Below are 11,162 nucleotides of genomic sequence, written 5' to 3'. Positions count from 1 at the left end.
GTTATGAAAGTAGTGCTCATGAGCCAAAAGTGGTCCCTGAAAATGGCATAATATGTCACATACTGTATGTGCACGACGTCATTTCTCTCTCTCTCTGCTGTGTCCACTGAGCCGTTGGGCCCGCCCTGCAACTTTGTTGGATAACACTGTCACTCAAATGCAAGCTCATTGGCTAGAACTCAAATTGCTAGGTGGCTGGCCACGTGAGGTTAAATTTAGGGAAAATAACGCAGCACAGCTTCAAGAAAAGTCGCTTTCAAACTACAAACTACAAATTGACACATTCAGCCCAATGTGGGAGGTTTAAAAATACTTTCTTAGTCGCCAAAGTACCGGAGTATGTCTTTAAATGAACACTTGGTTGGCTCCAGTCAATTCTATCACACAGGATTGGTGCATAAGAAGAACTGAAATATATTTTCTTAAGAGATTGCCTGATTGACATTAAATACATTGATTGATTCAATGGTTTGTACATTTGCAGTTTCGGGTTTTCTGAAAGCAACAGCTGTAGGTATTTTTGGGGTGTTCATCTCTAACAAAAACCAGCCTGATCCCAGATTTGTTTGCAACTGGCTATTGAGTTTGTGTACAACACAAACAGATCTGGAATCAGGCAATACAAGAGCAAAAATCTTGGTCTAATCCAGATGATGTGTCTGTCTGCTGGGTGCCTGTCCATCCTCTCCTTAGTGTGTCTCTATGTCCTGCACAGGTCATCGAGCCCTGGTCCGAGTGGAAACCTAGAGTGACAAATATGTCATTCGTTCAGCCTGCATGTGTTGATCACCTACATTGTGTTAATTAGGGGACGTAACAGAAAACATTTGAAAACCCTTGCAATTAAATGAAAGATTCCTATTGGACACGGTAGTCCCTCTTTGTTTCAGTCCATTTTCTTCCGTTTGGTGCCAAATGAATGCGATCCTGGAGCTGCCTGCTGCAAAAAGGACTCCGGATTCCTTTTTGTATGGTTCACAGTATGTCCATAACCCAAGGTAGAGCATGCCCTCATGAAAAACCATACAATAACTGCATCTTACTCCAAACATTTGTTAACGTTTCCTATGTTTGATATCATATCAATGCGACCACAGTCATTTCAATATTTGTTTGTCTGTTCTGTGTATAATGCCACTGGGAAGCCAAAGGAAACATTCTACTAAAAATAAATGTCTTCTTTGTCACGAATCCCGCCGAAGATGGTGCCTCTTCCTGTTCGGGCGGCACTCGGCGGTCGTCGTCGCTGGCCTACTAGCTGCCACCGATCCCCTTTTCTGTTTCATTTAGTTGTGTCTGATTTGTTGCACCTGTTTTTCTGGTTATGGCGTTTGATTATTCTTGTGGTTTCTTTTTTCCGATCAGTTTCGTCTTGTTTGTTTGGACTGGGACTTTACGCGCCCTTGTGTGTGTGGCGTGACCGTCTCTCTGGTTTTTTGGAATATTAAAGATCCACATCTTTGGAACGACCCTGCTCTCTGCGCCTGACTCCTGCACTCACTACTTATTGAAGCCGTGACATTCTTCTAGCAGCTAAAATAAAAATCTGCAGAAAGCATGTGATTCTAACCAGCTGTGCACGAGCCTGGTCCCAGATCTGAGGCAAATTATGTGGCAATGGCCATAGGAGTTGGCCAAGACAGCACAAACAGGTCTGGGAACAGGCAACCAGGCCCCTCTCAGCAGCAGTAACAGCATCACTCACCACCATGAGATGTCCATTCTTGTCCTTGTACACCATGGACTCCTGGCCACTGCTGAATTCCACAATGCCCTCTTTCCCCGCCTTCATCTGAAACTTGACGCTAAAAAATAACCACATATCATAGTCATATTCACCCAGAACTCATTGGAAAACACTGGAAATTGTTACTGAGTGGACTATCCTAAATGAAATAACAATCAGAATTAAGCTCATCTGGCCTCTTGATCCATCGGACTAGAACTCCCAGAATCAATCCTGTCAGCCACAGCCTTACCTGCCCTGGACCACGTTGATGGCGCTCTGCTTGTTGGCAACCACGCTGAGTTTGGTCAACGCTTCAAACAGGTGGTCACACTGCATGATTAGGTCCCCCTGGGCACACGAGGTCAGGACACATTGGATAGCATTAGGACTGTGTCTGAAATGGCATTATATTCCCTGTATAGTGCAATACTTTTGACCAGGACACGTAGTGCACTATATGTAATAGGGCGCCATTTTGGATGCACATCGGATTCCATTTTGAGCAGTTCCTGGTTAGAATCACTTGAATAACAGAGGCACTACACGGACATTACCAGGCTATTATTCTATACGCTGTGTGAGGGTGTGGAGACCGTGTCCTCCTACCTTCTGCTTATCGTCTTCACTTGGAATATGGAAAATGATGATGCCATCACTCAAGGTACTGACCGACACACCTGTAATCGAGTAAGCAGCACTCACACAGATCAGTACACTTTAAAACCAAATCTATTCTATACAACCAGTATTTATCCACATTAGTCCCATTGGGGAGAATCCGAACTTCCCCTTGTGAAAATGTGACTTAAATGGAAGTTAAGATTCGTCTCATTGAGATCAAATCTATTTTGCAAGAGCGATCAGACAAGCTAGAACCCCATCCATCCCATCCAAAGCATGCTGGATGCTCACCTTTCAGAGTAGTGTACAACACTCTCTGCTTGATCTTGGCATCATCCACCACATAGGCAGCAGTCTGTGTGAGGATGAGCTGCCGAGGTCGGGCTTTAAATCCATTCCTGTCGTACTTCACTATTGGTATGCTGTACTGCAAAGAGAGAGAGAAGAAAGATGGTGGGAGAGAGGGGCGAGAGAGAGAAGAGAGATGGTGTAAGAGTACGAGAGTGAGAGTGAGAGAGGGAGCAGGAGAGAAAAAGAGAGAAAAGTTTTAAGTGTCAAGGACACACTGCAACACAAGTGTCTTGATTACCTTGATTCCTTCATGGCGAATCATCTGCAGGACCTTCATATTTATGTCCTGTTCACCTGAAAAAAGAACATAGCGCAAAATGTGGCATTTGACCCTAAAATACGAGTTTAAGTAAGACACCCCATAATACACAGATACTATTCACTACTACAGGGGTTTCCAAACGTTTTTGTTCCACAACCCCATTTTGATATCTGAAAAATCCTGCGACCCCAACCTGGTGAAAAAAAAAATGTAATTAACAGCCGATGTTAACTTGTTTATTTGGGGCTGTGGCAGTCAATTTAAAAACTTTCTAAGAGTGTTTCTGATTGTCTTTTTAACTCACCATCACATTGTAATGTGGGGCTATGACAGTCAATTGCAAATGAGTCTGACATAGTCTCTTATCTTACCACCACTAACGAGATGGGTGTGCTTGATGGGTGTGCTTGATGCATGTCGTGTCGGAGCTTCTCAAAGTCAAGGGGCGTGGTCAACAGTGCGCACCTCATCTCTGAGGTCACATCCAAACTGGTTCAATATTTGGTTTAATGCAGGAGAGAGCACTGAATCCAGCTTCACACAGATATGAGCTGGTGAAGGGTAGCCTACCACAAGTTTTATGGTGTTTTTCAGACAACTCGGAACTCAAGGTCAAATTATGACGTCAGTGATCTTCAGGTCGGAAAGCCGGAGCTCTGGAAAGAGGCCCGAGGTCCCGAGTTGGAATTCCGAGTTGGATGACCATTTCTTTCCGAGTTTCCAGTTGTCTTGAACGCACTGAAGTCAGAGATTTCAGAGTTCCCAGTTGTTTTGAATGCGACATAAATGCTCAGAGGGAAACGGCAGGGTATTCCCGTTGAGTCAGGAACCAAAACTCATCTGTAGTGACCCGTAAATGCATTTGGTCACATGACAGCTCAATCAGCTGTTCGATTTCACTTACCAGCATGTCAGCAGAGCCAGGATCACATTGAAACAGATTGGGAAGTATATTGGCAAGAAAAAGTATGTGAACCCTTTGGAGTTACCTGGACTTCTGCATAAATTGGTCATAAAATTTGATCTGATTTTCATCTAAGTGACAACAATAGACAAACACAGTCTGCTCAAACTAATAACACACAAACAATTATATGTTTTCATGTCTTTATTAAACACACTGTGTAAACATTTCACAGTGCAGGGTGGGGAAAGTATATGAACCCTTGGTTTTAATAACAGGTTGACCCTACTTTGGCAGCAATAACCTCGACCAAATGTTTTCTGTAGTTGCGCATCACACCTGCACAACGGGCAGGAGGAATTTTGAACCATTCCTCTTTACAAAACTGTTTCAACTGCAATATTTTTGGGATGTCTGGTGTGAACCGCTCTCTTGAGGTCATGCCATAGCCTCTCAATCGGTTTGATGTCACAACTCTGACTGGGCCACTCCAGAAGTCGTATTTTCTTCTGTTGAAGCCATTCTGTTGTTGATTTACTTCTGCGTTTTGAGTCATTGTCCTGTTGCATCATCCAACTTCTGTTGAGCTTCAATTGGCGGACAGATAGCCTTACATTCTCCTGCAAAATGTCTTGAAAAACTTGGGAATTCATATTTCCATCGATGATAGCAAGCTGTCCAGGCCCTGAGGCAGCAAAGCAGCTCCAAACCATGATGCTCCCTTCACCATACTTTACAGTTGGGATGATGTTAGTTTTGATGTTAGTGTGCTGTGCCTTTTTCTCTCCACACATAGTGTTGTGTGTTCCTTCCAAACAACTGAGATGTTAGCATGTCCCAGAGATTTCTTTAAGACTAGCTGACACTCTAAGATTCTTCTTCACCTCGTTGAGCATTCTGCGCTGTGCTCTTGCAGTCATCTTTGCAGGACGGCCACTCCTAGAGAGAGTAGCAACAGTGTTGAACTTTCTCCATTATAGACAATTTGTCTTACTGTGGACTGATGAACATCAAGGCTTTTAGAGATACTTTTGTAACCCTTTCCAGCTTTATGCAAATCAACAATTCTTAATCTTGGGTCTTCTGAGATCTCTTTTGTTCGAGGCATGGTTCACATCAGCCAATGCTTCGTGTGAATAGTAAACTCAAATTTTGTAAGTGTTTTTTATAGGGCAGGGCAGCTCTAACCAAGATCTCCAATCTCGTCTCAATGATTGTACTCCAGGTTAGCTGACTCCTGACTCCAATTAGCTAATGGAGAAGTCATTAGCCTAGGGGTTCACATACTTTTTATCAACAGACACAGTGAATGTTTAAATGATCTATTCAATATAGACAAGAAAAATACAATCATTTGTGTGTTATTAGTTTAACCAGACTGTTTGTCTGTTGTTGCAACTTAGATGAAGATCAGATCTAAATTGATGACCAATTTATGCAGAAATCCAGATAATTCCAAAGGGTTCACATACTTGTTCTTGCCGCTGTAGGTCAATATGCGCTCTTCCAAGTGTTGGAGGTGAGCAGGCATCAATCGTGTGGGACACTTTACTGATGCTGTTTTCTGTTAGAAACATGCACAGCCGAGGGAATGGGGCATGGTTTGCTTTTGAAAGACTCTCCAATAAGAATTCCTTCCTTTGAATCCACTGATTCGGTCACTCAACTGTTGAATGTTTTTGTATTTCCCCTGCATGCTTGGGTTCGTTCACTTTCCCAAATATGTCTGTTACATAGGCAAGGAGACACATTTTATTTCCATTACAAAGTCGACCAAGTCTCTCTTTTTATTATATATTTTTTTAACATCTATTGTGAATGACAACAGTTCCCCTCTCAATTCGAAACATCTTTCCAACACTCCCTCTTGATAACCACCAAGGCTTGGTGTGAAATAGAACATTGTCATGCTTTGATCCCATATCTCCACATAGGTTTGCGAACAGGCGTGCACGTCCTTGTGAATTGCATCCCCCGACATGTAGAGCGAACAAAGTTAATGCATGGGCATCTCGGCACCTCACAGCTAACGTCCATAACCTGGGGAGTTTTTGAGTCGTTCAGTCAGAGTCCCTCTTGATTGCTAGCAATAGCATCAATTATTTGCTCAACAGTGTTATCTGGCAAAGGTATTGATGTGAGTTTCTGTGCCTCTGTCACCCCACACATTGTTTTCACCATATCAATTGCGGCTGGTAGTATCAGTCTCTGGACTAGTGTGTGGTTTCACAGCGTAGCAGGTCTAGACGTTCACAGTGGGAATGGTTCAAGAACAACGGTCAAGTGTGAATTTGATCTTTTAGATGTGAATCATTTTCATTTAGATTTGTATGGTTAACCACATGACAACGAATTTGAGGTACAGAGACGATATTGTAATATATATATGGTACCAGGCAAAAGTTTGGACACAGCTACTCATTCAAGGGTTTTTCTTTATTTTGACTATTTTCTACATTGTAGAGATGTACATTAAAACTATGAAATAACACATATAGAAAGAATCATGTAGTAACCAAAAAAGTGTTAAAGAAATCAAAATATATTTTATATTTCAGATTCTTAAAATAAGCCACCCTTTGCCTTGATGACAGCTTTTCACACTCTTGGCATTCTCCCAGCCAGCTTCATGAGTCACCTGTAACGCATTTCAATTAACAAGTGTACCTTGTTAAAAGTTAATATGTGGAATTTCTTTCCATCTTAATGCGTTTGAGCCAATCAGTTGTGTTGTGTCAAGATAAGGATGGTACACAGATGATAGCTCTATTTGGTAAAAGACCAAGTCCATTTTATGGCAAGAACAGCTCAAATAATCAAAGAGAAATTACAGTCCATCATTACTTTAAGACATGAAGGTCAGTCAAATCTGAAAATGTCAAAAACTTTGAAAGTTACTTCAAGTACAGTCACAAAAACCGTCAAGCGCTATGATGAAACTGGATCTCATGAGGAGGATGAGTTCATTAGAGTTAACTGCACCTCAGATTGCAGCCTAAATAAATGCTTCACAGAGTTCAAGTAACAGACACATCTCAACATCCACTGATCAGAGGAGACTGCGTGAATCAGGCCTTCATGTTTGAATTGCTGCAAAGAAACCTCTACTAAAGGACACCAATAAGAAGAAGAGACTTGATTGGGCCAAGAAACACGAGCACTGTCAGTGATTTATTTAGAAAACACTTAACCAGCATGGTTACCAAAGCATTCTGCAGGGATACACCATCCCATCTGGTTTGTGTTTATTTTAAAACATTTTAATGTCATGCCCTGACCATAGAGAGACTTTTATTCTCTATGTTGGTTAGGTGGGGCTGTGACTAGGGTGGGTTATCTAGGTTATTGTATGTCTATGTTGGCCTGGTATGGTTCCCAATCAGAGGCAGCTGTTTATCGTTGTCTCTGATTGGGGATCATATTCAGGCAGCCTTTTCCCACTGGGTTTTTGTGGGATCTTGTTTTTGGTTAGTTGCCTGTGAGCACGCCATTAGCTCCACGTTTCGTTTGTGCTTTATTGTTTTTTGTGCCGGTTCACTAAATAAATAGTTAAACCCATACCACGCTGCACTTTGGTCCGACAGTCCTTACAACAACGTTCATGACAATTTAACTAGGCAAGTCAGTTGAGAACAAATTCTTATTCACAATGACAGCCTAGGGACAGTGGGTTAACTGCCTTGTTCAGGGGCAGAACAACATATTTTTACCTTGTCAGCTCGAGGATTCGATCTAGCAACCTTTCGGTTACTGGCCCAATGCTCTAACCACTAGGCTACCTGCCGCATATTGGGACTATCATTTATCATCACTATCATCACACCTCCAGGCTGTGTAAGGGCTATTTGACCAAGAAGGAGAGTAATGGAGTGTTGCATCAGATGACCTGGCCTCCACTATCACCCAATCTCAACCCAATTGAGATGGTTTGGGATGAGTTGGACCGCAGAGTGAAGGAAAAGCAGCAAACAAGCGCTCAGCATATGTGGGAACTCCTTCAAGCTGTAATCAAGGCAAAAGGTGTCTACTTTGAAGAATCTAAAATATGTTTTGATTTGTTTAACACTTTTTTGGTTACTGTCATGGATCCCTCTGGAACTTTCATAGCGCACACCTAGCAGCTATTCCCACTGATTGTATTTGTATAATGTCCCCTTTGTTCACCATGGTGCTGTCGATTATTGTTACTACGTCTGTTGGTGCGTGTGAGTACCTGTGCTGTGTGTTATGGGCTTTCGTGCCCTTGTGGATTGTGCAGATGATTACGGGTCTCGTCCCGTGCGATAATCATTGTGTGCGTGTGTTATTTTATTAGAGGTACTCCACGCTCTTTTGTTTGAGTTTCAACCCTGTGTTTTTGTTACGTGTTTGTTTGGTCTTTGTCCTTGTGCCTTAACACAGCACGCCGTAATTTGGGCATAATAAAAAAAACTATTACGCATTCCTGCGCCTGTCTCCCGAATCTCTTCATGCCAAAGTGACAGTTACTACATGATTCCATATGTGTTATTTCATAGTTCTGATGTCGTCACTATTATTCTACAATGTAGAAAATAGTCAAAAATTATGAAAAACCCTTGAATAAGTAGGTGTGTCCAAACTTTTGACTGGTACTGTATATATATATATATATATATACGATATACAACTATATATATCTAAAAAATATACAGTGTGTATATATATATATATATATATATATATATATACACACTGTATATTTTTTAGATATATATAGTTGTATATCGTATTTTATTCTCAGGATTTTGGAAATTCTCCTGCAACCCCATATCAGGTCCCCTCCTGCGACCCCACATGGGGTTGCGATCCCTAGTTTGGGAACCGCTGTGCTACTATATACTGACTGATTCTGGTGTCCACATAGGGTTGGGAGACACTCTGTGGGTAGCTGTCCTTCTTGCCCTTGAAGATGACACTGGTGATCCCCTTGAGTTGAAGCTGGGAGGGAAACGCAATTAATAAACATCACAAAGATGGAATTACACATTCATGTGATCACAAACATCTGCATAGGCTATACAGGTTATACAAGGTTTAAAATCCTAACCTTTTAGGCCCCTATGCCTACAACACAGTAAATAAAATAAAACATGTACAGTACTGCAACAAAAGTCTGTTGCCTACTATATCCATGACGTAATGGATAGCAAAAATCTAGTTTTTATTTATCTGACTTTCATTTATCTGCATGTTCAGCCCTTAGATTGAACAACAATTTCACATAAACAGTTGATTTCATGAGTTTGATTCACAAATGTCAATTTAAAGAAAATACGGTCCGCCAAAACAAAAATGAATGAATTTATATGAAGCTGTAAGTACAGAAATGGTTTGCTCAGTGGGAAATAAATATCCAACTCGTCAGTGACAACTGTCAGGAATTTGGAGTGAAAGTGTGAGCTTATTACTGTATTGTAGACACTATGTTCTGGGATTTCCTACGATCTTCTATGTAGAAGAACCCCTTACCTTCTAAAAACTCTTGTGTAGCTAGAGCGTGTACATGAGAGTCTCATCTTTTCATAGATAGCTTTTAATCGTTTTTAGTAGCTTAACCATTCGGATGTTTTAGTAAAAAAGACCCAGCCCGGAGCCTCTTCGGGATCTGCTCTTGTCTCTCAAACACTGCTCTAGCTCAGCCCCCGTTAATCACACAAACGAATGATTGGTATGGATGCAGAAAAAATAGACGACTCCAATGGTACAACCCAGAAGTCTGTAGCTCAAACACACTTTGTGTTTTAAAAGTCCTAAACAGGGGTGGAAGTAACTAATTACAAATACTCTTGCTACTGTAATTGAGTAGCTTTCCCGAGTACTTTGAGTATTTTTCTAAGTCAGTAATTACATTTTGACTTAAGTATGTTTTGAATTAATTATTGTATTTCACTACCTTTTTAAAGCCATAAATTACAGACTACAATTTTGTAGGCTATTCATAGTTTATCATGATGTTACATGGGCTGGGGCCCCTCAAATAAAATGTTGCGCATTGCTCACCAAACAGGCCAATCCAATTAAGCCGTGCACGCAGACTGAACGATGATGGTAGGCAGATTTTCAAAAACGCAAAAATAACTTTGTTAGTCTGACTTGTCGTGAAAGAGAGTAAAACATTTTTTTTATCAAAGCGGTGTGTGTGAAAAACAATGGAGACGGAGGAGACTGAGGAGAGTCAGGAGACAATCCAGACACATACCCAGTGTCTGTGTCTTCTGGAAAACACAAGGAGGAGAATCAATGGTTGCATTTCAGTGACCAGTTCTCCTTCAAGTACAAGAGAGGCCATCCTTACAGCTACAGTAAGTTAGCTAGCTAGCTGCATGGCTAACCAGCACCCGAAAATATTAGCCGTTATTGTGGCTAGCACGTCATTGTCACTATGTATGGTGGGCTAGGGAACAACATTAGCGAGGCTAACATCAAAAACAAGTGAACTAGCTAGCTATTTAGCTAACATTAGCTTGCTTGGTCATGACATATTTCGAGAGATTTAGGATTTTTAGCTATCTGATGTACTTAGTCATGTGCAAAGTAGGATAATGTTAATCTAAAAGCCAGACTCAGTAAGTATAAAATAGAATGGGTCAAGTTTCATTATTCTTTTATTCATTATTCGTTATTCGTTAACTATATTTGGTTAGATCACTCAGATGATGTATGAAAGCATAAAATAGCCAAGTATCACATAATTCAATCACATAAAATGTGCAGCCGTTCATTACACATTAATGAGAGTTGAAGTAGGCCTATCATTCATTACATTAACCTTAATGATTGATGTATTCATTCAACATCAGTGTTTCTCACAAATCATGTATTGTCTACTCATCAATCTCATTTCATTGACTGTGTGTCTGCATGTGAAGTGAGAGAGAACAATACATTAATGCATCTTGCATATGACTGTGTGTGTCAACACAATAGCTACAGCTAGACATAGGCTCATCTCATTAGGCAACTTTTTAGGTCTGAGAACATCTGACAGACTCATTACAGTCTCAGTATCTGAGAATAATAAGCAGTGATTTTAGCATGTAAATGTTGGTGGGGCAAAAAACAAAAAGTTGGATGCATTCCAGCAAAGCCACTACACAACACTAAACAACACTTATTGCAATATAACAGTGACAAACGGTGCCCACAAACTGTTAGGGCCTACATAAAGCTGTCCCAACAGCAGAGTCCCAACAGCAGTCCCAACACCTTACCACTGCTACACCTGGCTTTCCGCGGAGCCTTGTCTGGCAGTGAAACAGTTCATTCAGCCTCAT

At 41.1% G+C, this 11,162-nt stretch overlaps 1 protein-coding gene across 1 annotated transcript in view; it reads right to left on the bottom strand.

The window, feature by feature from the left end:
• Positions 1-397: 397 nt before the first annotated feature.
• Positions 398-11,162, bottom strand: part of LOC110535759 (unconventional myosin-Ih) — a 44,532-nt gene continuing 33,767 nt past the window's right edge. Inside the window, exons 26-32 of the mRNA XM_021620998.3 lie at positions 8,733-8,826; positions 2,940-2,995; positions 2,642-2,777; positions 2,336-2,406; positions 1,980-2,077; positions 1,706-1,805; positions 398-743 (exon numbers count right to left, since the gene is read on the bottom strand). Of these exons, the coding sequence (XP_021476673.2) occupies positions 717-743; positions 1,706-1,805; positions 1,980-2,077; positions 2,336-2,406; positions 2,642-2,777; positions 2,940-2,995; positions 8,733-8,826 (582 nt within the window). The 3' untranslated portion in view covers positions 398-716. The remainder of the gene's footprint in view (positions 744-1,705; positions 1,806-1,979; positions 2,078-2,335; positions 2,407-2,641; positions 2,778-2,939; positions 2,996-8,732; positions 8,827-11,162) is intronic.

This window comes from Oncorhynchus mykiss, chromosome 11 (genome assembly GCF_057628025.1).
Source record: "Oncorhynchus mykiss isolate SJ-2025 chromosome 11, ASM5762802v1, whole genome shotgun sequence".
Classification (NCBI taxonomy): domain Eukaryota; kingdom Metazoa; phylum Chordata; class Actinopteri; order Salmoniformes; family Salmonidae; genus Oncorhynchus; species Oncorhynchus mykiss.
Note: the sequence above shows the minus strand (reverse complement) of the source record. Positions and strands in the feature narration are given on the sequence as shown.